The 27614-nt window shown below is 38.6% G+C and overlaps 2 protein-coding genes across 6 annotated transcripts in view; one reads left to right on the top strand and one right to left on the bottom strand.

Annotated features, from left to right (window-relative positions):
• Positions 1–2719, top strand: part of MASTL (microtubule associated serine/threonine kinase like) — a 25226-nt gene extending 22507 nt beyond the window's left edge. Inside the window, exon 12 of one of the 2 annotated variants that reach the window (XM_040248435.1) lies at positions 1540–2719. In XM_040248435.1, the coding sequence (XP_040104369.1) occupies positions 1540–1697 (158 nt within the window). In that variant the 3' untranslated portion in view covers positions 1698–2719. The remainder of the gene's footprint in view (positions 1–1539) is intronic. The other variant, XM_040248436.1, reaches the window with a different exon arrangement.
• Positions 2720–8679: 5960 nt separating this feature from the next.
• Positions 8680–27614, bottom strand: part of ACBD5 (acyl-CoA binding domain containing 5) — a 33330-nt gene continuing 14395 nt past the window's right edge. For all 4 annotated transcript variants that reach the window (XM_040248449.1, XM_040248448.1, XM_040248445.1 and 1 more), the window contains 7 exons: positions 26623–26826; positions 25746–25852; positions 24562–24829; positions 22618–22817; positions 21262–21306; positions 20512–20621; positions 8680–10524 (listed from right to left, as the gene is read on the bottom strand). In XM_040248449.1, the coding sequence (XP_040104383.1) occupies positions 10512–10524; positions 20512–20621; positions 21262–21306; positions 22618–22817; positions 24562–24829; positions 25746–25852; positions 26623–26826 (947 nt within the window). In that variant the 3' untranslated portion in view covers positions 8680–10511. The remainder of the gene's footprint in view (positions 10525–20511; positions 20622–21261; positions 21307–22617; positions 22818–24561; positions 24830–25745; positions 25853–26622; positions 26827–27614) is intronic.

Raw genomic sequence — 27614 nt, 5'->3', positions numbered from 1 at the left:
ATCTGGTCCCAAATGTCAATCATAACAAAGTTGTGAAACCGTTGTTTAGAAAATGGCTGCACTGCCCTGTATTTGCTTACCACATTCTTACCAGACCTCAGATACTGTTCATTTGTTCCATGAATAGTTTACCTAGTGAAGCAGATAGGGTTATTCTTCAGTTTAGTTAATCTTAACCTAGATTAGAATTCCTTGCAGATGCAGCATAAATAAAGAGATACAGTGAGAGAATCATGAAACATCATATCACATCCAATACTAAAGTAACTCTAAAGTAACTGATGCTCAGTTATTTATTTTAAACAGTTGAGACAAGTTCCCTAAATGTGAATTACTGTTGCTATTTTATCCTTTTTCCTACCAGTCTTTTAGTTTATGGTAAATCCAACATATACACATACTGTTTATCCAACCCACTAGCCCCAGCAATGGCAACCCACTCCAGTGTTCTTGGCTGGAGAATCCCAGGGACGGGAGAGCCTGGTGGGCTGCCGTCTATGGGGTCACAAAGAGTCGGACACGACTGAAGTGACTTAGCAGCAGCAGCAGCCCCAGCACAGACACACAATTCCCTACTGTCTGCATAGTCATCTTCTGATATTTTCCTTAAATTTGATTGCTTTTTTGGTTTGCATACTGCCTTAATTGACACTTTTTTTTTTGCCATCTTTACTGTTGCCTGATGAAGTGAATAGTTGAGGAGAGGGGAGCTATGTCTACCAACTGAATACCTGTGTGACCAAAAAAGCAAATTCTTATTTTAGTCGACAGAAGAAAAATGTAGTGAAGATGTGATTTTGTAAGTGGAAGCCATAGACTCGGATGTGGCCATACTGCTGGGTGGCCGGTGTGTTGTAGGGATGCAAGTTGGCGAAATCAAAGAACCGGGAAGAGAAAGAATGTGTCAGTAGTGTCATTGGTGTGTATGCTGAAATTAGCAGGAAGGATGAGGATGGGGCACGGGGAAGACAGCGTGGGAGTGGAGGACGAGCTTCCTGCTGAAGCTATGTAGGCAGGCGATGCTGAGCTCCAAGCAGTCAGCAAGGCCTTGAAATAAGAAGTGGGGCATTAATCACTTAAGATCAGTGATGGGGGAACAGCAAGTAGCCCAGGCTCCCTTATCTCATGAAGTCTGGGATTCTTCCAGCAGGTACAGGCAGTGAGAAAGATAGGCTCCTGTTAAGGCCAGTCATCATTCACTCTTTGGACCGATTCAGACAAGGCACCTGTCTTATGCCAGGCGATACACAGAATAAAATAGCATGTGCTGTTGGGAAGTGTGTGGTTGAAGAGAGCGATGTTTTTAAAATGTCTGTGAAACAGGCATAGTAAACCAATATTACTATGGTTTACTATAGTAATAGCAAGGTCCACGTGAGACAATCTCTCCTCGATGCCTGTAAAATATTGGGTTAGCCAAGAAGTTCATTTGGGTTGTTCATACCATCTGATGGGAAACCCAAATGAACTTTTTGGCCAACCCAATAGTACTTTGGTAATGGTGTCATAATATTGTTTTGTTTGATATTTTTTCCCAAGAGCTGAAACATCATCCCCTCTTCAGTGGTGTGGACTGGGAAAATCTACAGCATCAAAAAATGCCTTTCATACCCCAACCAGATGACGAAACAGATACATCTTATTTTGAAGCCAGGAATAATGCTCAGCACCTGACTGTATCTGGATTTAGCCTTTAGTTTTAATCTATTAAATTTTTCCCTTTAATCTAACCTTGCCTTATAGCATGAGCTAGCGTAATTACATACACCTCAGTACTAGATTGATCTAAGCAGGAAAAATTATTTTACCTGGATCAGTGAGCTTTTCATTGTGTTACAGCTTCCACAGCATTAAAAAGGCTATCAAGAATGTAATCAGTAATTTATCTTAGTCCCAGAGTTGTAAATAGATCTTCAAAGCTTTTTTCATCTTATTTATTTTGTTATTGCACTTTATAAAAATTAATGCTTCAGTAAAACTATTAGAAACATGACCTCTTTAGAGAAAGAGTAAGCCTCAAGGTTGATTTTCTTTCTCGTCTATTCATGTCAGTCTACCATTCATTTGGTGTTAATACAACAAAACATTATATTATAGTTTTATTTTATTGTAATTTATCTGTACTTGATTGCCTGCAAAAGCTGTAGACTTGAGGGCAATCATGTAAAGCTATCATTGTGACCTCAAAAATGCAACTAGAAAATTCCTTCATTCAGTACTACAACTCCTTTTGGAAATGAGAAATAAAAGGATTAGGGTTTTGCCTCACTTTGCTATGAATAAATACAGTTTTGTTGCATTGGCTGCTTCTGGTGCTTTTTCTACAATACAGATTACTTTAAAATAGTAGTAGAAAGCTTAGGTGAGATATACTGTAGCAATTTTAACAGCTTGTTCAATTTTAACAAAAAACATGATGGTTTACATTTTTAAATAATTCCTTTAAAACATATGCAGCATTACCAGAATAGCCTGATTCTTTTTTTAAAAAATAACTTACTTTTGCTTAATAAATATAATTGTAACATACTTTGATACATTCTCTGTCAACATCACTCTTTTCAATATAGATACACTAAGATTCAGCTTCACAAGTCATATCTTAAATTCATTGAGGTTTTCTGCATACTTACCCACCAAAAGAGAAAAATTCAAATTTAAATGTACCATGTGTAAATTTTCTGTTAATATATTAAATACTGTTGCTCATTTTGCAAAATGGCTTGAGTGTTTTTACTTTTTATCAGCATCCTGTTATTAATGTAGTTGACAAAGATTAAAACTGTTTAGAACTGTTGCAGCAAAAGAGACACAATAATCATCGGTGCCATGTAATTCAATCCATAATTTAATGGTTTTACTGAGCTTGTTCTAGCAATGACTACTCAGGTTTAATCTGCCTAATTGTCACCTTTTCTAACAATAATATGTTCAAAATACAGTTGTTAAAACTTTGTTTAATGTAAATTACATCTTTCCCTTAAATTAGGTAAAAGCTAAGATTATCCTCCCATGGAATTTTCAAGTAGTAGAAAAAATAGTGGTTTTGGAATCAAGCACAAATGGTTTAAACCACTGCTCTGTCACAGTAAAAAGCTGTAGGTGGATTAAACTCTGATCACCTACCTGTGTTGTGTAGAAAGGAGCTTTCCAGGACACCAGTCTTACCAGGAACTTGAAACATTACTGAAAGATCAGGGGAGATGTGCAGTGAACCTAATTCCAATGCAGGAGAAGTGCCCGTAAGTTGAAAAGTTAAGGAAAGTTTGCTGTTACAGCCCTCGCAGATGCAGCAGTGGCCACCTGGAATTCTGCATCCTGTGTAATGGTGTCTGCTGGGACCAAGTTATTTACTATCTAAACTTAAACCTTTGGAGATTCCCAGTGGCTCAGCAGTAAAGGACCTGTCTGCCAATGCAAGGGGTGTAGGAGACACGGTTTGATCCCTGAGCGGGGAAGATCCCCTGGAGAAGGGCATGGCAACCCACTCCAGTATTCTTGCCTGGAGAATCCCATGGACAGAGGATCCTGGTGGGCTACAGTCCAAGGGGTCGCAGACAGTCAGACATGACTGAAGTGACTTAGCACGCATGCACACCTTTAAGACACCTGTCAAGATGTTCTGGGTTCAGATACTCATTAAGCAAAAACTTGAAACAACAAGAATGAAAAAAAAATGGAAGTGTTTTGGCAACTGTGTGGATGTGTGTGTCTTTAAAGAACACAGACTGCTCAGCCAGTAGAAATCTATGTGTCCATTATTATGTATAATTTTCATTAATTAAGAATAATTTTCTCCCCACTTCCACTAATTATTAAATACAGAAAATGCATTTACTTTGGTGTACCTTTGTCAGAATCAAATAACACAAAGTACATAAATACCAAGTACAGACTCAAATAACACGTTAAGTACATTAAATGGTGTTTAATAAATGATCACTATGGCCCTAAGAACCCTACTACTCAGAATATTTGTCTTAATTTGGGGTTTGGGAAATAGTCGCTGTATAAAACTCTGCTATTATTCTCCAAAACATCTTGAAGACCATTTTCAGGTCTGATCACTCTTATTTGTCAGTTTGTCTTATTTTTAACCAGTTACAAACAGACTCAGAGTCCAAAAAACTGCAAATATTTACCGTTTCCACCTGGCCTCCTTTCAGTTAACACCATGCCAGCTGTGTGTGGGTCATTCTTCTAACTGTGGAAAGTGGATGGGTCAGGGCAACGTTTAAAGGAGGGAGACTGAACAGAAGGCTACTGGACCAGCCCGTCTGGATTCAAGACAATTTTTGTGGTAGAATCAACAGGACTTACTGATGGCTGGGATGAGAAGGGTGAAAGGATAGGAGTTCTGAGCTTGTTTATTACACAGCAGCATTGTAGCTGATACCTTTCTGGTACATACCAAGTTATATAACTGACATTTCAGACGAAGGAAAAAACATACTGCAAGCATCCAAAGAGAAAGAAGACAGACTGGTAAGAGATAATAGAAGATACATATATTGGTCTCTGCCTCTTATTCCCAGCACAGAGTTCCTAAAACCTTTTAATCTCCAAAGTGATAAGAGCACCAGGAGCATTTTTTTGTTGTTCTCATATTTGATCTTTGGCCCTGATTCCTCACCCAGGGCTCCTAGATCCCTTGGGATTTCCTGGGTGCTAGCAGTGCCTTTTGTTCTAATGAGGTGACTCTGGGTGGGCTTCTGGATGGGGGGAGCAGAGAGTGGGGGGAGGGTGGTCACCAGAAAGACTCAGCCATGATTAGAAGCTTGGAATTTTCTGGGACTTCCTTGGAGGTCCAGTGGTTAAGACTCCGAGCTTCCACTGCAGGGGGCAAGGTTTTGATCCTTGGTTGGGGAACTAAGATCCTGCACCCAGAGCACCTCTCTAAACCCTGTACTTGGGGCATTCTGATGGAGGCTTAGTCACATAGGCAATATCTCCTTTCTCTAGAGAATGTAATTCTCTGCCCCACCCTGCATTCTCATTGATGAGCACAAGGAGACACTGGGAGAATGGTGCCCCTAGAGAGAGATGGAAGCTCCACACCACTTCCTGCATCCCTTCCATCTACATTCATCTTTTACCACATCCTTCAGAAACAAAGTGATAAACAGTAAACTATTTACACGTGAGCTGTGACTGCAAAGGGAGGAAAAAAAATGAAATCTCCCATTTTCAGTAGGTGGAAGTAAACAGATAATTCCCAAAACAGAAGTATCAAAAAGTAGCAGTTCACACATCTAGAACCTTGGAGCTAAATTCCAAACAGCCAGAAGTGCTGAAAGTAGTTGCCTCCAAAGCAGAAATCTATGACACTTTTTAAGGAAAGGAATGATAATGAAACAACTAGCTCTTGTTAAAAAGGAAAAAAAAAAAAAAAGATTTGGTGCATTTGCACCAACATTACCAGTGTCTATCTCTGCAAAAGGGATTTGGATTTTTATGTAATATAGTGAAATAATAACCCAATTATTGGTGTAATATATTGATATATAAGATCTTATGGAAAAACCCAAATAAACTTTTTGGCCAACCCAATATTACTGTCATCGTGGTAGCTATCAGTTTAAAAGCATTTACTAAATCCCGAACTATATCTTATCTATGTATTTTACACATACATTAATCCTATGAGATATTTTCATCCACACTGTAAGCTAAGGAAGCTGAAACACAAGGTAAGGGACTTTCCACGACTGCACAGAATTTGAACCCAGACAGTCTGGCTTCAGGGCCTGCGCTCAGTCCTGACAATCGCAAGTCATCTACACTAGTCAGGACTCTGGCTCCAAGTATCAGAAACCTAGCTTAAACTGTCTTAAGGAAGAAGGCAAATATATTAACCCATGTAAACAAAACTGTGTAAACCCTATGTGTAAACATAGGGATAGAGTTTTCAGAGTTAACTGGATTAAAGGACTTGAATTCACTGTTTTCTGACTCTTAAGTTCCTAGGTCTACATGTTAGCTTATTTAAGCCTTATTTAAATAAGGCTTATTTAGATGTTGGTTATTTAAGGCTCCTCCAAATGGCAAGATATACATCCTCAGGATCTCTCAGTTATAACCTTAGAGGCTGTAATTTAAAGAGAAAGAGAATGCAACAATGAGACAACCACTACATGCCTATCAGAATGGCTAAAATCCAAAACACCAACTCCCCATGCTGGCAAAGATGTGGAGCAACAGGAACTCCCACTCACTACTGATGGAAAGGCAAAATAGTACAGCCACTTTGAAAGACACTGAAGTGAAAGTCACTCAGTCATCTTGCGACCCCATTGACTGTAGCCCGCCAGGCTCCTCTGTTCATGGAATTTTCCAGGCAAGAATACTGGAGTGGGTTGCCATTTCCTACTCCATTTGGAAGACAGTTTGACAGTTTCTTACAAAATTAAGGGTAACTTTACCATGCAATCCAGCATACTCTTTAGTATTTACCCAAGTGAGTTGAAAACTTATGAGCACACAGAAACCTACTCAGAGATGTTGACAGCAGCTTTATTCATGATTACTAACATTTGGTTAGCAACCAAGATGTCCTTTAGTACATGACTAAATAAACTGGTACATCCAGACAATAGAATATTAATCAGTGCTTAAAAGAGATGAATTACCTAAATCAGAAGCCAGCAAACTACAGCCATGGGACAAATAGGGCCCCCTACTTGTTTTGTAAATAAAATTTTATTGAAACACAGCCATAAAAACAAAAACGAGCTATGGAGCTATTTACACGGAGGAAATGTAAACTGCAAAGTGAAAGAAGCCAGTCTAAAAGGGCTACATACTGTTACAATCCAAACTATGTAAGGTTCTGGAAAAGGCTTCCTCTCCAAGCTCTGTGAAATCGATCCGGAGGATAACTCTTACTGCTTCGCTGATGGTCATACGCCCCCCTCCCTGGGACTGTCACTGTGGTCAAGAGGAGAATGAGGTAGACACGGGCCAGATCTGAGTGACATGCCCATTACTGTGGCTTGGGGTGGGGCAGAATTACAGGGAGGAGGAGGAGAGTGATGTTTTATCAGCAGGGGGAATTGGTGCTGGGCAGAAAAAATAACAGTGGCTACACCTCACCTGTATTATGTACATATTTAAAAGTTCTTTGTTTCTTTTGAAAAAGGAAAAGAACACGTACCATTTTTCAGCTTGAAAAATGTGGTTCCATTGGAAAGGAGGATTAATGGAGAGAAAGACAAGATCAGGGTGAAAACAAGGAGGAAAACAAGGTCTAAGAAGTAGAAAAGAAAATGAAGAGAATTTAGGACAGTATACTAAAGGCCAAAAGACATGGCCTTTCCTGTGTATGGGCAAAATTTGTAAAATTAGTATTTCTATAAACTAGAACAATTTTATTCTTTAAATAATATTCTTGCAGAGAAAGATATGAGACTCAGTTCTAGCCAAGAAGATGGTGAAGGGATGTCCTGTGAGACTTCCACCAAAGTTACTGTTTCTTTATTGGATAAGGATCTTTGCCTGCCTGTACTGTAGACATTGGACCGAGATGTACAGCAGTCATTTAGCAAACACAAAGAGAAGACCTACGCCCTGATGATGACAGGACAGAACCTGTATCCCTAAGGGCACTGCAGGAGCACATCACTAGCCCTGGACTTCCTAACTCTGGACTCCTTGTAGATGAGGAAAACAACTCAAGCTGCTGCAGTTAGGTTCCTATTACAGGCAACAGAACGCTGGTATCTTAAGGGTTACAAATAGCTGTCATCACTTTTACCACTCAGTACTCTTGCCTGGAAAATCCCATAAACGGAGGAGCCTGGTAGGCTGCAGTTCATGGGGTTGCTAAGAGTTGGACATGACTGAGCGACTTCACTTTCCCTTTTCACTTTCATGCATTGGAGAAGGAAATGGCAACCCACTCCAGTGTTCTTGCCTGGAGAATCTCAGGGACAGGGGAGCCTGGTGGGCTGCCTTCTATGGGGTCGCAGAGAGTCGATCACGACTGAAGTGACTTAGCAGCAGCAACAGAGAAGTTACGGAGAAGGCAATGACACCCCACTCCAGTCCTCTTGCCTGAAAGTACCATGGACAGAGGAGCCTGGTGGGCTGCAGTCCACGGGGTCGCTAAGAGTCAAACACAACTCAGTGCCTTCACTTTCATGCACTGGAGAAGGAAATGGCAACCGACTCTGGTGTTCTTGCCTGGAGAATCTCAGGGACGGGGGAGCCTGGTGGGCTGCTATCTATGGGGTCGCACAGAGTTGGAGCGACTCAGCAGCAGCCACAGAGAAGTTACAAGTTACGCATTTAAGATGGCTGATGAAGGCTGCACTGAGAGGCTGTGGGAAGCGACTGAGTTGAGATAAAAATTGAAACTTAAGATTTTCAAATGGTCAACAACACTTTCAACCAAATGACTAAATGAGTTAAACGTCACCCCGTTTCTTTTTTTTTAATGATGTGTAATAGCATGGCTTTATTTTGAAAGAGGAACAATTACTTTCTTTGAATCCCTACTATTTATTCTTATTTAAGCCTTAGTATATAATCAATGCACTTCTAACAGTAACAAGAAATAAAAACCATAACAATTCTCATTAACCTTTTATTTTTAACTTAGTTTTACAGTAAAGAAACAGAAAAGTATTATCATTAAAAAAATAACATAGCTGTCAATCTTAAATGAGATTCTTGTTAAACAAAGCAGTAACACTACGTCCTGTAATTACATCTTTACTTGTATATACAAGAACAGTGTGCAAAGTGCTTTTCAAACTATAAAATAAGACTTTGGAATAGGATACAAATGGTTATCCCTAGGAGCTAGTTACCTCCAACTGCTTGTCATGAATCACAACTGCTTACATTCTTACTCTGCCTCTTATTTCCTTATATACTAAGAGAAAAGCCACCATTTTCTGATACCAGATAGAGGGCTAATTTTTTAGAATAATTCCAGATCCACAGGTTTAAATTTTATTGTTACATATAATTCAGTTATTGGCTTCATTTTTCCCCTCTAAATAAACAGAGGACAGCTTTTTAAAAGCAAATAATCAGTAGATCCATTTAGACAGACACGTTTTAATCAAGATGGGATTCAAAAAAAAAGAAAAAACACCAAGTTACATGTAAGAAAAAATCAAGGGAAAAAACAGTCTTCAGAAAAGCAAATCATATTCTTTCTCCAGGTAAACAAAGAACCACCCTCTATACTAGGGACAGATTACCTTCTCTCTTATCAAAAACACTCTAAACACATGATGCTAAAGCCAACATCACACATACCAAGAATATTTAAAAATCATTTGATACTAAGCCTTTGAATCAGAGAAATCTTGGAAGTATAAGTAAGGTACAGCTACATGAGCAGGGAGTTTCAAAAGGTATACAAGAAGGATAATTCCAAAGAAAGCCTTCAAGAATCTAAATTACAGTCTTCTTTTTAGTCTATAGGTGGGGGGTGGGGGAAAGACACTTAAATTTACATTAGTTGGGTGTGTCTTATTCAAATGAAAGCATATGGCCTGCTAGCTTTCAAATCCCTCCAACATCCCTTGAGAAATAGGTACGTCTCCAATATTATACCCCGAAGAAAAACTGAGGCACTAAGAGGTTAAGAGTCCAGTCTGTGTGGTTTATACCAGTTGCAGAAAAGTGATTTTTCATGTGTTTCCTTTTGACCTTTGTAAAAACAGTATAAATAAGTTTTCATTTTATATTTCAAAGCACCCTATGAAGCAGAAACAAGATATTCTCAGTTAAAGGAAAATGATTACAAAGGAATCCATGTATATAACTGAATACAAATCTTATTAACGATCTGCAGACTCAGAACACACTGACAAACCTACTTGAAGCCCACTCTTCATCATTTCCATTAGTCGGTAAGGTCTATTCTGTGAATCATTTGTAAAAACGAAGCCTAGTACACAGGGCTCTGCTTTGTCATGATGCCTGAACACTGAAGTCAGAGCTGTGCATGCCCAAGCGGGATCTTGAGCAGCCCACAGAGTGGATGTGGAGAAGATTCTTCCAGTCTTTTTCTAGCAAATTGCATGGCGGTTCAGTGACTTAAAAAGACGGTTGATTTATCAGTTGAAATTCACTCCTGGTTTGCATACTTTCTCATATTTAATTTAGAAAGTTAAAAATACCCAGTTATAAATCTGTTCTCATCATCACAACTATACCTGGGAAAAGCAGCTTATCATTCTCTATGGGAGATAATCAGGTAAACATGTTACCAAACAGTAATTAATAATTTAATGTCCTTCGAAGTCAAGGATAGGGGAAATCTATGCTACTTATCACCTAGTTGAGATCGATTATTCAAGTATCAGCAATATTAGTCCTTAAAATGTTTATCATTTGTGTAGTGCAAAATATATATATGTATATATGTACACAAACCAAACTACTGGACAACAAAAATGTAATCATCACAAACTAGGATTTTCGTGTGAGCTCCACAATTGGTATCATCCCAAGGTTATCCAGGGCCAGTAGACTTCTTCAACAAATGTCTTTCTTTAGTTCAGTTTTCTTTGAAAAGAGGAAAATAAACAAGGTCCTATGAGTATAAATGCAACCTGAATATGAGACACATCCATACCAAAGAATTTGCTGAATGGTAACATAATAAAAGTACTCAAATTCAAAATAAGACCATGAAATTACAAATGATTCTTATGCAGATACTTCATGTCACTTAGAGCTCGACAGGAAAGATCCAGGTGCAAGTGATGACATCACCAAGTTATAGTTTCCAACAAACAATTTAAATGCACCTTCCCTGGGAGAGAGGTTCAAGAGGGAGGAGACATAGGTATACCTTTGGCTGACTCATGTTGATATTTGGCAGAAACCAACACGGTATTGGAAAGCAATTATACTTCAATTAAAAATAAATAAATTTCATAAATAAATGTACATTCCTCCTCTTATGGCTTCTAGAATCTCATCTACTTGGCTATTCCACAGTTCAGACTTTTGCAAATTATTTCATAATTTTATCAAAATGGATAAGTTCTGAAACAAAAAACTTACTAAAACAACAGAAGTTTGCTGGATGCCCAAGCTGTTCATTTAATCAACACGTATTATGTATGTGATACTTTCTAGGCACTGTGCCAGTGACTGAGGATCACCCATCCATGAGGCAGGTTTTCAGCCCTCAAAAAGCTCTGTTTAATTGATGGGATGGGGTGGCGAGGACATGTGAACCAACAACTCAGATATGTATAATGTGACAGTTTTACTAATAGCACAGTCAGTTACCAGGGAAGGATAAACTTGTGAGCACAAGACGTCACATGTGATCTGAATTCTGGGAAAGGACCCACAGCTGTAAAACTTCTAAACGCTCCTCAGCATTGCAGAGGCCAAAATGCCTGAAACTCTCATTACACAGATTCCTCTCCTCTGTAGAAGGGCTTCCCTCATTCACATGGCAAAGAATCTGCCTGCAATTCAGGAGACCCAGGTTCAATCCCTGGGTCGGGAAGATCCCCTGGAGAAGGAAATAACTACCCACTTCAGCAGTATAGGCTGGAGATTCCAACGGACAGAGAAGCCTGGCAGGCTATAGTCCATGGGGTTGCAAGAGCCAGACATGACTTGGTGACTACACCACCACCTCTGCAGAAATAATCTTAGGCAATGCCTTGGCAGGGATGACCTTGTACATAACTGGACATTCTTTATCCTCTGCAGAAATACTATGTACACCTGGGTGTGACATTTTAAATAATCAGATGGATTTTCACATAACAGGCGAAGATTACTCATGGCATGAAGGAAAAAAAAACCCTGGAGGAACAGAATCGTGGGTGGTTGTAAAGATTGCCTGAGTGAGGTGTTAGCAGAAATGCTGACAGGGAGGTGCCTGAACTCACATGATGCAGATTGCCATACAAGGTCTTCTATAGATTTACCAAAAAGCACATGACTTGATCTATGAAACCCCCAATCGTCGACTGTAATAGGGTAATAGACGTAAGTCACTGTTACTATCTTCAGAATTTGGGGATTTTTTCCAGGCATTTATGAACTTTCTCTCCTTTTATAAAAAACTAACTTGCATAATGGGGGTATAGCAGGGTAAGAGAAGTTACAGAAAATAACAGAAAACAGGAATAGCATCCTGCCTTCCCCCAGCCCACTGAACTCTGCTCTGTCAGGAATGCTGAGATGCTTTCTGTGCCCCAGGAACCTAGGTAGGCCTGACTTTTTTTAAACATTTATTTATTTTTAATTAATTAAAAACATGCTTCCCTTCAAAGTACAGTCTATCACAATTAAGCTAATATCACAATAAAATGAGACATGCAAATTTTCTGGTTTCCCAGTAGCTAGTTTATACTCTACTGTAGTCTAATAAGTCTGCGATAGCATTATGTTTTAAAAAAAACTTGTACATTCCTTCAATTAAAAATTGTTGTTCAGTCAGTAAGTCATGTCTGACTCTGCAATCATATGGTCTGCAGCACACCAGGCCTCCCTGTCCTTCACTATCTCCCAGAGTTTCCTCAAACTCATGTCCATTGAGTCAATGATGCTATCCAACCATCTCATCCTCTGTCGTCCCCTTCTCCTCCTGCCCTCAATCTTTACCAGCATCAGGGTCTATTCGAATGAGTCAGTTCTTCACATCAGGTGGCCAAAGTATTGGAGATTCAGCATCAGTCCTTCCAGCAAATATTCAGGACTGATTTCCTTTAGGATGGACAGCTTGGATCTCCTTGCAGTCCAAGGGACTCTCAAGAGTCTTCTCCAACACCCACAGTTCAAAAGCATCAATTCTTTGGCACTCAGCCTTCTTTATGGTCCAAATCTTAAATCCATACATGACTATTGGAGAAACCATAACTCTGACTATTGGATCTTTGTTGGCAAAGTCATCTCTGCTTTTTAATACACTGTCTAGGTTTACAATAGCTTTTCTACCAAAAATGCTTTATTGCTAAAAAATGCTAACCATCATCTGAACCTTCGACAAGTTATTCAGTTCAGTTCAGTCTCTCAGTCGTGTCCGACTCTTTGTGACCCCATGAATCGCAGCACGCCAGGCCTCCTTGTCCATCACCATCTCCCGGAGTTCACTCAGACTCATGTCCATCGAGTCTGTGATGCCATCCAGCCATCTCATCCTGGGTCGTCCCCTTCTCCTCCTGCCCCCAACCCCTCGCAGCATCAGAGTCTTTTCCAATGAGTCAACTCTTCACATGAGGTGGCCAAAGTACTGGAGCTTCAGCTTTAGCATCATTCCTTCCAAAGAAATCCCAGGGTTGATCTCCTTCCAAATGGACAGGTTGGATCTCCTTGCAGTCCAAGGGATTCTCAAGAGTCTTCTCCAACACCACACTTCAAAAGCATCAATTCTTCGGCGCTCAGTCTTCTTCACAGTCCAACTCTCACATCCATACATGACCACTGGAAAAACCATAGCTTTGACTAGATGGACCTTAGTTGGCAAAGTAATGTCTCTGCTTTTGAATATACTATCTAGGTCAGTCATAACTTTTCTTCCAAAGAGTAAGCATCTTTGAATTTCATGGCTGCAATCACCATCTGCAGTGATTTTGGAGCCCCCAAAAATAAAGTCTGACACTGTTTCCACTGTTTCCCCATCTATTTCCCATGAAGTGATGGGACCGGATGCCATGATCTTCGTTTTCTGAATGTTGAGCTTAAGCCAACTTTTTCACTCTCCTCTTTCACTTTCATCAAGAGGCTTTTTAGTTCCTCTTCACTTTCTGCCATAAGGGTGGTATTATCTGCATATCTGAGGTTATTGATATTTCTCCCGGCAATCCTGATTCCAGCTTGTGTTTCTTCCAGTCCAGTGTTTCTCATGATGTACTCTGCATAGAAGTTAAATAAGCAGGGTGACAATATACAGCCTTGATGTACTCCTTTTCCTATCTGGAACCAGTCTGTCGTTCCATGTCCAGTTCTAACTGTTGCTTCCTGACCTGCATATAGATTTCTCAAGAGGCACGTCAGGTGGCCTGGTATTCCCATCTCTTTCAGAATTTTCCACAGTTTATTGTGATCCACACAGTCAAAGGCTTTGGCACAGTCAATAAAGCAGAAAGAGATGTTTTTCTGGAACTCTCTTGCTTTTTCCATGATCCAGCGGATGTTAGCAATTTGATCTCTGGTTCCTCTGCCTTTTCTAAAACCAGCTTGAACATCAGGGAGTTCACGGTTCACGTATTGCTGAAGCCTGGCTTGGAGAATTTTAAGCATTACTTTACTAGCATGTGAGATGAGTGCAATTGTGTGGTAGTTTGGCTATCTGAGGAGGCCTTACAAATAGCTGTGAAAAGAAGAGAGGCGAAAAGCAAAGGAGAAAAGCAAAGATCTAAGCATCTGAATGCAGAGTTCCAAAGAATAGCAAGAAGAGAAAGAAAGCCTTCTTCAGTGATCAATGCAAAGAAATAGAGGAAAAGAGCAGAATGGGAAAGACTAGAGATCTCTTCAAGAAAATTAGAGATACCAAGGGAACATTTCATGCAAAGATGGGCTCGATAAAGGACAGAAATGGTATGGACCTAACAGAAGCAGAAGATATTAAGAAGAGGTGGCAAGAATACATGGAAGAACTGTACAAAAAAGATCTTCAGGACCCAGATAATTATGATGATGTGATCACTCATCTAGAGCCAGACATCTTGGAATGTGAAGTCAAGTGGGCCTTAGAAAGCATCACTATGAACAAAGCTAGTGGAGGTGATGGAATTCCAGTTGAGCTGTTTCAAATCCTGAAAGATGATACTGTGAAAGTGCTGCCAGCAAATCTGGAAAATTCAGCAGTGGCCACAGGACTGAAAAAGGTCAGTGTTCATTCCAATTCCAAAGAAAGGCAATGCAAAAGAATGCTCAAACTACCGCACAATTGCACTCGACGAGTCATAGGAATAACATCAAACATCACTAATCACAGATCACCATAACAGATTAAAAAAATAATGAAAAAGCCTAAGATATTTCAAGAATTACCAAATAAGACCAAGAGACATGAAGTGGACAAATGTTGGGAAAATGGTGCTGATAGGCTTACAACAGGAGTGTCACAAAACTTCAGAGTTTAAAAACTAGAATATATGCAAAGTGCAAAAAAAAAAAATGAGACAAGGTCTGCTTGTAACATTTTAAGACTAGTCTTGTGGACTTAAAACATCTATTTTCAGGGATTTCCCTGGTGATCCCGTGGTTAGGGCTCAGTACTTTCACTGACGTGGCCTGGGTTTGATCCCTGGTCAGCAAACTAAGATCCCACAAGCCATGTGGCTTGGTCAAAAAAGAAAGGTATGCTATCAGTACTTAAAACTTAAGTCATGGACGATTCTAATAGCAGAATGTCCAGGTTAGGTATCTGAGGGAATATGGTACCACTGGAGGTACCATCTTAGGAGGCTGGCTGTTCAGGGCCTAATTTTGAACAGGGCTACAGATGTTACTCTTCATAGCATGCAGAAAGAATGTTTTTCAGATACCCTGCAGAGTGATATAGGATCTCATTTACTTTCATAATTTTCTAATGTAAGCTGTTTATATAGAATGGATAAACACCAAGGTCCTACTGTATAGCACAGAGAACGATTTTCAATATTCTATTGGCACCCCACTCCAGCACTCTTGCCTGGAAAATCCCATGGGCAGAGGAGCCTGGAAGGCTGCAGTCCATGGGGTCGCTAAGAGTCGGACACAACTGAGCGACTTCACTTTCCCTTTTCACTTTCATGCAGGAAATGGCAACCCACTCCAGTGTTCTTGCCTGGACAATCCCAGGGATGGGGGAGCCTGGTGGGCTGCCGTCTATGGGTTCGCACACAGTCGGACACGACTGAAGCGACTTAGCAACAGTAGCAGCAGCATGATTAGACATAATGGAAAATAATATAAAATATATATATGTATAATTGAATCACTTTGCTATATAGCAGAATTAACACTAAATCAACTATAAAAAATGTATATTCTTCTATATTGGGGGGAAAAAAATCAAGCAGTGGACCTTAAGTATTACTTTTCATGTAAAAAAAATTTTTTTAAGCTTAATACAAATAGATAAGCAGTTACTTTACATGTGTATAGGATTATCTCAGTGTGTGCTTGCATCCAGATGCATATACGTTAAATAAAATCAAAGTTTATCCATGTCACATGGTACTTCAGCTGCTCTACCAAGAGTGGGCATTTAGCCATATATTCAGCACATATTTAATGAAAGCCAGATACGTGCCAGACATTGTGCTAGAGCATGACATACAGAATGGGCCTCTCCTGGCCACACTTATCCCATCCTAAGAGGATTTTTAGCTCTTTGTCTTCACACTGCTAACACGGACCTGTCTCCTCCAAACCATGCACAATGTTCTTTAATATTCTTTTCTATCAGACTAAAAACCTGATAAACACTGCCAGATTCAGTTCAGTTCAGTTCAATTCAGTCACTTAGTCGTGTCCGACTCTTTGTGACCCCATGGACTGCAGCACGTCAGGCTTCCCTGTCCATCAACAACACCTGGAGTTTACTCAAACTCATGTCCATCAAGTCGGTGATGCCATCCAACCATCTCATCCTCTGTCGTCCCCTTCTCTTCCTGCCTTCAATCTTTCCCACCCAGCATCAGGGTCTTTTCAAATGAGTCAGTTCTTCACATCAAGTGGCCAAAGTATTGGAGTTTCAGCTTCAGCATCAGTCCTTCCAATGAGTATTCAGGACTGATTTCCTTTAGGATGGACTGGTTGGATCTCCTTGCAGTCCAAGGGACTCTCAAGAGTCTTCTCCAACACCACAGTTCAAAAGCATCGAATCTTCAGTGCTCAGCTTTCTTTATGGTCTGAGTCTCACATCCATACATGACTACTGGAAAAACCATAGCCTTGACTAGATGGATCTTTGTTGGCAAAGTAATGTCTCTGCTTTTGAATATGCTGTCTAGGTTGGTCACAACTTTTCTTCCAAGGAGCAAGTGTCTTTTAATTTCATGGCTGCAGTCACTATCTGCAGTGATTTTGGACCCCCTCAAAATAAAGTCTCTCACTGTTTCCCCATCTATTTGCCATGAAGTGATGGGACTGAATGCCATAATCTTAGTTTTCTGAATGTTGAGTTTGAAGCCAACTCTTTCACTCTCTTTCACTTTCATCAAGAGGCTCTTTAGTTCTTCTTCGCTTTCTGCCATAAAGGTGATATCATCTGCATATCTGAGGTTACTGACATTTCTCCTGGCTATCTTGATTCCTGCTTGTACTTCATCCAGCCCAGCATTTCTCATGATGTACTCTGCATGTAAGTTAAATAAGCATGGTGACAATATACAGCCTTGAGGTACTCCTTTCCCAATTTGGAACCAGTCTGTTGTTTTATGTCCAGTTCTAATTGTTGCTTCTTGACCTGCATACAGATTTCTCAGGAGGCAGGTCAGGTGGTCTGGTATTCCCATCTCTTTAAAAATTATCCACAGTTTGTTGTGATCCACACAATCAAAGGCTTTGGTGTAGTCAATAAAGCAGATGTTTTCCTGGATCTCTCTTGTTTTTTCAGTGATCCAATGGATGTTGGCAATTTGATCTCTGGTTCCTCTGTCTTTTCTAAATCCTGCTTGAACATCTGGAAGTTCATGGTTCATGTACTATTGAAGCTTAGCTTGGAGAATTTTGAGTGTGTGAGATGAGTGCAATTGTGTGGTAGTCTGAACACTCTTTGACATTGCCTTTTTTTAGGATTGGAATGAAAACTGCCAGATTAAAACATGCCTAAAGCCCTCAGACAGCATATTAAAAAGCAGAGACATTACTCTGTCAACAAAGGTCTGTCTAGTCAAGGCTATGGTTTTTCCAGTGGTCATGTATGGATGTGAGAGTTGGGCTATAAAGAAAGCTGAGCACTGAAGAATTGATACTTTTGAACTGTGGTGTTGGAGAAGACTCTTGAGAATCCCTTGGACTGCAAGGAGATCCAACTAGTCCATCCTAAAGGAGATCATTCCTGGGTATTCATTGGTAGGACTGATGTTGAAGCTGAAATTCTAATATTTTGGCCACCTCATGCAAAGAGTTGACTCATTTGAAAAGACCCTGATGCTGGGAAAGATTGAGGGCAGGAGAAGGGGACGACAGAGGATGAGATGGTTGGATGGCATCACCGACTCAACAGACATGGGTTTAGGTGGACTCCGGGAGTTGGTGATGGACAGGGAGGCCTGGCGTGCTGCGGTTCATGGGGTCACAAAGAGTCAGACACAATTGAGCGACTGAACTGAATTGAACTGAACTGAGAGCCCCTCAAAGCCAAAACTTTACTTCCGAATCAAACATGGCTCCACCTCCAACCCCGGTTGGTTTGTTACACATGTAAGCAAACAATACATAAAAACACTATCTCATCAAAATGCAATTGCACAGCACTAAATAATTTACAACTTGGAAGGACTAAACACCCAGGATACATTGAAAACTGGATACAGATTCAATAATAATAAAACAAAATTAAAAACAGAGAAAAGTTTTCCCATTCAGAGACATCTGTCAACAAGTAGAAGGCATACTTAGGAGGACTGTTATATACTTTCACTAGTGAGGAACATTAAAAAATAATAATCATTTTAGAAGAACTGCAATTTTCAGAGACTAAGCAAAGTACAGTTTGTTTTTTCAGTTTTTAATAAAGTGACAAGCTGCTTCAACCTTAAGTGTGAAATAACACTGAAGTAATAAGCTTTACTTTCTTTTGTCCTGTGCCATTTCTTTATTCTCCAGTACCCAACTTTCAACAAAGGAAAACATGAAAAAGAATTCTTAAATGCACTGCAAAATATATACACACTTTCCATTAGCACCACTGTTCCCAGCTGCTTAAATTTAGCATAACTACCTACTGAAAAACAGTTTGGCTCTTTTTTCCTCCTGCTATCAGGGACGTTAGGATTTAAAACACTATATAGAACCCAACCATCATAGTAGAAACATAAATTGTGTGGAAAAAGAAAGGATTTAAATTACGGTCTGTATCTTAACAGCTGAAATAACACATACACAGATGGCTTAGAAAGGGGGTAAATGACACTGAGAAAGCAGCTTAGGCTTCTGAAATCCCACCTCAGTTTCTGTAAGTCAGCAAGTATATTCCAAGAACATTAATGTACCAGAAAACTTACTGAGTTCATTTATAAACATAAATCAAACTATCATAACATAAGCAGAGAACAAAGAAGACTAAACTGAGGTCACGTGCATTTTCAGTTTCTCTACTATGAAGTACTCTCCCTAGAGCACTTAAGAGTAGTAAGCCGTTTAACCCTGTGATGTAAGAGAAGGGTAAATATTTGGCTTTTGCTTTTGTTATCATGTGCAGTAATTAGAAATGTCAGTTCTTTGGTAGAGATACAACAAACACACAATTATTTAAATTTGTAGGTTTTTAAAAAAAAATGTGTTTCTACTGCACATATGTAAGAGAACACTTAAGATCTTACCACCAAACACCCCCTCTCTTTTCCCCATTGGTTCTGACCTAATGGGAAATGGTGACAAAACAACAAAAACATAATCAGTGAGGCCAAGAATGACCAACATTTGTCCATCTGCCCATCTAGGGAAAGTAATTCAGTTTATGTAGTGTCTCAAAAAATTGCTCTAAAGATTTTCTTGAACCCAATAGTTTTGGCCTCACATTACTCCTCATCTAGACAACCTCAGAGTACTTGACAATGATTCTATTATTTTCCATCTTATCTGAATTACTTCCTGGCATCCAATCTGGAATTCTGGTTCTCAAATTAGAATAAGCCCTACTACTTCTGGAGAAAGTCAACCACCAGGGTGAACATTTTCTAAAGTGCCAGTGTCTATATTTCTAAGGTACGGAAAATGAATGCAGGCATTATTTTTCATCTGTTGTCCTTTAATATTAGCAAAGGGCCCAAAATAAACATCAGACATTAAGAACATTATTTCTCCATAAAACTTATGCCTATGATCAATCATTTTCTTGTTGCATGAATCAAAAGTGTACAAATTCTTTAGATGCTCTCAAGTGAAAAAATGTATAATCTAACAAGTGTCTAGCAACCCACCAGATATCGTTACCAAGGTAGTCACAGTCTCAGATCAGTACAGGATGTTCAGTATGACGATCTATCTGTAAGATGGACCTATCTCCCTGACTACTGCTGAAAGCTCTGTCTGCTGTAGAAGAGTTTGCATACCGCTTAGAATACATACTGCTTAGAATTATATACCAGTATGTAAACTGGTAATATAAACAGGCTTCCCTGGTGGCTCAGACAGTGAAGAATCCACCTGCAATGCAGGAGCCCCAGGCTTGATCCCTGGGGGCACAAAGATCCCCTGGAGGAGGAAATGGCAACCCACTCCAGTATTCTTGCCTGGAGAGTTCCATGGACAGAGGAGCCTGGTAGGCTACAGTCAATGGGGACACAAAGAGCTGAACATGACTGAGTGACTTACTAACACTTTCACTTTTTTCACTTTAGAATTATAAAACTATCATATTACCTTCTCCTTCTTTGGTAATATAAATGCACCAACCACTGGGCAATAAAAGGCCATATGATAGCGAAGGTTAATGCACCAGGAGACATCTCGAAGGGCCACCAAGATGGTCTCTGAGAAAATAAAATAAGCTGGTCACCAATCTGTTACATGTATAAACTTAAAAACACATCTAGTTCATAATCTTTAAAATATAACAACTAATAAAAGATTTCATTCCTCCTAGAGGGAGGGAGATAATTTTAGAGCATAATTCAGTAACTAGACTTTCAGAAATACTTCAGACTTACAAGACAAAAATAGATATATAATTTTTTAAATCTACTTTGTATAGTAGTGTAGCCAGTCAACAAACAATGTTGTGATAGTTTCAGGTAAAGAGCAAACAAATTCAGCCATACATATACATGTATCCATTCTCCCCCAAACTCCCCTCCCATCCAGACTGCTACATAACTTTGAGCAGAGTTCCCTGTGCTATATAGTAGGTCCTTGTTGGTTATCCATTTTAAACATAGCGGTGTGTACATGTCCATCTCAAACTCTCCCTTCCCCCCACCCTTCCCCCACGGTGACCAGAAGTTTGTTCTCCAAGTCTATGATTCTCTTTCTGTTTTAAAACAAATATATTTTAAACCTCAAAGTTCAAAATGGTAAATATTATTTTGAAAACTTTAAGAGTATCATATAATCTATATTTATTGTAACCTGTTTGAAACCCTGGCGCTTAGATTTAAGAAAAGAATTTCTTACCGGTGAAGTGGGCTGATTACTGGTCTGTAATGCTGATGATTTTGCCTATAAATACAAACAGTGATTTAGCTTTGACAGAAAGAAAAAATACAGTACTTTTTCCCTATTTCCTGTCTTTTAAAAGAAGCCTGAAATATTAGTTTATTCTCAATTTTTCTGCTAATTATGATTATCCTGAAACTCACAGTGACCAAATTAAAAGTCCCTAAAGTTGCCAGCCAAAGAGTTATCTTTGGCATTTTATGTTTTATAGTAGTTCAAATATAAAATTATCAAAATAAAACCTCAAATTAATGAGCCATTACTTCTTTTACATTCTTTTTAAATTACCTACTCAACATTTCTTAATTCCTTAAATTCCATATAAACTACCAACTTACAAACATTCAAGGAGAACTGCAGCCGTGATCGTTAAGAATGTAAACATGTAAAGATTAAGTGAACCACATCCAAATATTTGTTTTGGAAATTCATGATCAGCTACAGCAAACCATAGTGGAGGTCAAATTATAATTTTTCCTTTCTCTCTGCTCAGAAGTTTTCATCTTAAAAATAATTTACATTAAAAAATGGGAAGTTAGTGTATTGCCCCTAGAGCATTTTAAAAAGAGGTCAAGATAGAGAACCATGCTTACTATAAAACAATGACACTTCAATGATGGACTCTAGAACATTAGCTACAGTCTCTGTTAATGCCTAAAACTGTACTATTCGATAATTCTTATTCTCCTATTCTTCTTCATACTTCCAACATGGTACTACTAATCTTAGAGACTGAAAATTTCCTATTACTTTAAGTGGTATTTGACTTTTGGCACAGTCTTTTCTGAAATAATATTTTCAAAAGTAGATCCTTTTAAAAATCATTAATCTCCACTGATGTGTGTAAATCAGATTTCTTTTTTAATCTAACAGCAAATAATTACTGTGCCCCCTACTTGGAATGAGGCTCCACACTTATGCAGTAGTAAATAAAATAGTTCCTACAATCATGGTGTTTAATAGTCCAACAGGAAAGAGATATTAAACACACAGTACCAAAAAAATCACACATTCAACATTGAAAAACCATTCTGTAAATTGTTACTGTGTACCATTTTATGCTTCCAGAATCTCCTTCTTAGCAAAACCATTCAAATCAGTGTGTTTGAATATTTTCCTGTGTGTGTTTGAATACACCTCTTGAAAAAACATCATCTGATCCCTGTTCCCTAAAAATAGATTCTTACTTAACTGCTAAAATAAGGTTTGGGTATCATTTGTGTGGTCCATTTAAATCAGATTAATGCAGATTCCAGCTGCACATTGTTTGGCAAGATCAACAGCAGACAAGACAAGACAAATGCAGAAGCCCACCTGTGATGCCGCCAGCACCTCCAGTTTGTGGAGTCTCTGGAGGACGTTCTGCATGTCCTCCTGCAGGCGCATGAGCACAAGCGCGATCTGCTCGTTCAGGCTGCCTCTTGAGCCTCTGTCCGAACCCCAGCGTTCCCCATCACCTCCACTTCCCACTTGCCGACCCTTGCTTCCTTCGCTCAAATGCTGCATCCTGTGCCCTATTTTAAGAGACCAAAATAAATTACTTTTTGGCTCAGTGGTAAAGAATCCACCTGCCAATGCAAGAGACACAGGTTTGACCCCTGGGTCGAGAGGATCCCCTAGAGCAGGAAACAGCAACCCACTCCAGTATTCTTGCCTGGGAAATTCCATGGCCAGAGGGGTTCAGTCCATGGGGTTGCAGAAGAGGGACATGACTTAGCATCTAAACAACAACAACAATCATTTTTATAAAAGTAGAAATGGTGGGGTTTGGGTTTTGTTTTGTCATTTTTCCTCTGTTTCTTTGAGATCTAAATTTCCAAAATGGAGTGGCAGCAATAATAAAGTACACAAAATAAACTACTAAAATCAAAGAAGTTGACATAGGTGGAAACTTCCACTTACACTTACTGTTTTTTTGCTAAGGTTTTATAATGTACCTAATAAACTGATACACAACTCAATGTATATAATATATAAATAATACACATATTTGGGTACGTTCTTAAGAATTATTTACTAATATAGTAACAAGATTGAAAAATATGAAAACTGTTTCTCTTAGAGTACTGAGACCTATACCAAATAGCCATGTTTTCTTATTTGGTCATTGTAAGCCTCCCAAAGGTTTTTAAGTGATTTTTCTTATAAATTCCATCATACTTACAGACATATGGAAATCTCACTACTATTAACACATGGTTATCTATCCATCCATTTTTTCCCTACACATGTATTTATAGAATTGGCATTACCCCTTATATGTAATTTTATATACTACTTTTTAAAAAATATTATGAATATTTGTGTGTTCATAACAAATTTTATTTTAAATAATAAAATTTTATTCCAGTCCCAGTAACACTGAAATGGCTACATGAATTCATTAGTAAGACGAAGAAGTAATTTACTCAATTGTTCTCCACTTTTGGATAGTTTGGATGACTCCAAATTTTTGTGATTACAAATAACATTGCAATGAATATTTTTGTATATAAATTCTTGTCCAAATTTCTGTTGATTTCTTTAGGTCAGACAAATTCAAAGAAGAATTTCTGGGTGAAAGGATAACAACCCTGTTGTGGTTTTTAATAAATGTTGCCAAGTTATTTTTCAGAAAGACTGAAACTTTCGTTTGGTTGTTTTTTTTTTTTTGGCTGAGCTGCATTGGGAATCCTAGTTTCCCAATCAGGGATCAAACCCATGCCCCCTTACACTGGGAATGCAGAGTCCTAACCACTGAACTGCCAGGGAAGTCCGAAACAGTTTTATATTGCAGTGCGTAAAAGGCACTACCATGTTACCTTACCCTTGCAGAAATGGGATATCACAAGTTTTACATGTTCGCTTATATAATGTGTAAGTTTTCAACATTATTATAAGGGAATTCTCTGGCAGTCCAAGGGTTAAGACTCCATGCTTCCACTGCAGGGGGCAGGCGATCCTGTATGCTGCATGGCACAGCCAAAAGACAAAAATAAAAAAAGAGGTGACAGGACACACATTTGGCTACTTTAAAGAAGTGTATAAAACATGTGGAAATAGACATGTTCTCCCCCATATCGTCAAAGAATACAGTGCTGTGCCCTGCAGAGTCAAAGGAGAGAACCAGACATAGAGGACAACGGTCAGATGTTCTGAGGATAACCCTCAATACTCCCTTTGCCAAGGGACAGTCCTGGTGCCTCTCCTACTGAGAACCTCCCCATTTCATTAATTCCTTTATAAAGGCAGTGAGAACAAAAAACAAGTGCCACCTACCTCTCCCTCTCCTAATGTTAGAGAATTCCTCACTTTCTGCAGCCCGTTTCTCGCGGTGCGGGGCGCCACTGTTACTCCCGCCGTCCTCTCCCCCACGCTTGACTTCACCTTTGCCTTCAACTGCTGCTACCTGCATGTTCCCAGGGCTGCTGTTCCCAGGAAGTACTTGAACATCTTCAGGAAAACCCGAACTTTCCAATGGTTGACTGGGATTACCATCCAAGTAACAGGAAAATGGTCCATTGTTTGATATAAAGCCGTCTAAAGACTACAAATGGAAAACAGTTATACATCACCAAGTTCTTATGACAAGTGAAGAATTACACTTTATAAAGTGGTTTTTTTAATGTTATCATAGAAAATATTATTTTTCTAGAAAATGTCAACTCATTTTCTGCCTCCCATCTGAAGGGAAGAAATGGGATGGAGATGATTCATCTATGAGCAAAGAACTGAGATACTTGGCAATGAATTGTTCTCATGAGTCATTCATCCAAGAAACATTTAAATACCTATAGTTAATGTGTTCAAAGCACTGTAAAAACATTGTAAATCAATTATACCTCAATAAAGTTAAAAATAATGAATTAATGAAATTAAAAATTAAATAAAGTGAAAAGAAATTTAAAAGGAACTGTGTTAGAATACGGGTGGGGAAAGACTGGGGGGTGGGATATATAAACAACAAGCATAAATACAACTGTCAAAACCACCTTAGCTGTTACCAGGAAAAGTTGTCAAAAAAGAAAAATAAAATTCAGGTACTTTAATGGTTTTTTCCAAAGTTCACTTTCAATACTAAATCTTAACTGAAATTTTAAAAAGTATTTCCACTCAAAATTTCAGTCTAATACGTCAACGTGAAGAACAGATTTATTTAAGTTATTCAATCTTCTTGACTGTTAATGTCTCAGACATAAAGACTAGCATAAGGAATTCACCTTCTGCCTCCCATCCCACTTCTCTCAGAATATTTATAAATTATAATATTTAAATATTTTGAATAGTCAGAAAGTTTACATATTTTTAAACTCACAAAAAAACAAAATACAAATGTTTAAACATTTTACAGGTATGTTTTCAAAGTGGTGAAAAGCATACACATCTGTTATTAGCAGAAGTTATGCATGGAATTTGAATATATCACTTTGAAAACTTACCAATTAAAAAAATGTTATTTTTACCTCTTCTTGCCCAAATTGCTCCATAGAATCACAGTAAACTTCACTGTCTGAATCACTTGTCAAATGCTGAATTCCTGAAATATCTTCAATACGATCATTGTTTACATCTAAATATAAACAAATGTCCAGGTAGAATAGTTATTCTCTAATTGAAGAACAATGCATTTATTTTATTTTCAAAACTTATTGGCTCTATATTATTTTCATATTAGGATAGAAATATGAAAGTTGATTTATTTTAACTTACAAAAAATTTAAATTCAATCTAATTTTATGTAAAAAGATTACAAAGTATTTTATCATCGAATTTTACAAAGACACTGTCCAGATCAAGCTTATAAAAACCTAATAACACATAAGAAAAAAAACTGACTACCTGCTAGGGCCCTAAATCTGGGATGCAACCATTCATGTTTGGTTGTTATATTAAGAAATGGTATTTCTTGGTTTCTTGAGTGAATTGCAGCAATGTCAATGATTCACTATATACATACTATATGCTCATCCCTAGAGCCCTAACTTATGAAAAGACTGTAACTTACCTTGCTGACTTGAGAACAAAAGTGTCATATAATTAGAGTATGAGTTAAAACAAACATCAGTAATAAAAGCAAAAATTTCCAAGATTTTAGTTTAAAATGCCATATAAAAACACAATAAAAAATGTCTCAAGAAAAATATAAGCCCCAGCCCTAATTCAGTCTTTCAAAGAGATAACCCTTATAATAGTAAGGGTTATCTTACTGAAAACCCTAAGATGTTACTCATAAGAGGTTTTTTAAAGTTCTTAGCTGCTCCTAAATATCTTAAAATTACTAAAAGAGTATTTTATTCACAGGCAAGAACCCAGAGAAACAAATTTTGACAGGGACAGTACCTTGGTGAACGCAGACAACAGTTTTTCCAGTTTGCTCCAAGTTTTCATCTACAGATTTTACTTCCTCAGTGTATCGGCCATTCAGGGAAGGACTGGCATGAATGCTGTTCTGTACACCCTGCACAAAGCTGTCTTTATCATAGCCATTAGTGACAATGATTTCCAAATTCTTATGGTCTGCAGATTTCTTCATCATTTTCTTATCTGTCATGTAAAAAGGGAGAGATTCATAAAAGTTCACTGTAGGAAAACTTCTGTACACTATGTTCTAATACTGGGTAGTCATTCCTCTAGCCTAAGATAATCCTTTTGAAGGGCTTCTTACTTGAATCAAGGAGACAGAGTGCTCCTTGAAAATGGGTTAATTACATGCTGAGAGCTCACCCAAACTGTGTTGGTTTCAAAACTGCTTTGGTTGCATGTGAATCTCCTCAAATCCCTTTCAAGAGTTACTCTCTCAAGGTTCTTTCATTCTCTCAGGCATAGGCAAATTGCTTTGAGACTTGGTCAAACTAAGAGGTCTACATAGCCAATAAAAAGAGCCTTCAAAGAAGGTATTACTTGTCAGACTTTATTGGAAAGTGAAGGCAAAACTCAGCTGTATGGTTTGTTTTAGTGTCTTCCCACCCCCCCTTCTAAAACAATCTCCCGAAGAATCACTGGTACTCTTCCTCACAAGGCCCCCCCAGTGCAATACCCCATGATTCCAACATTCCCTGTGCATCAGAATCTCTGGCTGTATCCTATTCTCTGCACCCATGCTATTCTCGACAAGATATTGAGGGTTTAACTTGTCTCCTCTCCTTAGTAACAATATGCATATTTATAAATGGAATACATTGCTAATGCAGCATTTCAGGCACTACATTTACAGGAGTGACCTATCCTTCTTAGCCTTCAATTAACATCAGCCCACCTATGCTTAAGGCTGGCTGTCCCTGAACTTGTTGTGAACTTTTTCTGGAGCCTCTTGGTCCACAACAAACCTGGTT

Source organism: Oryx dammah, unplaced genomic scaffold, assembly GCF_014754425.2.
Source record: "Oryx dammah isolate SB20612 unplaced genomic scaffold, SCBI_Odam_1.1 HiC_scaffold_10, whole genome shotgun sequence".
Lineage (NCBI taxonomy): Eukaryota > Metazoa > Chordata > Mammalia > Artiodactyla > Bovidae > Oryx > Oryx dammah.
This window is presented reverse-complemented; position numbering and strand designations above follow the sequence as displayed.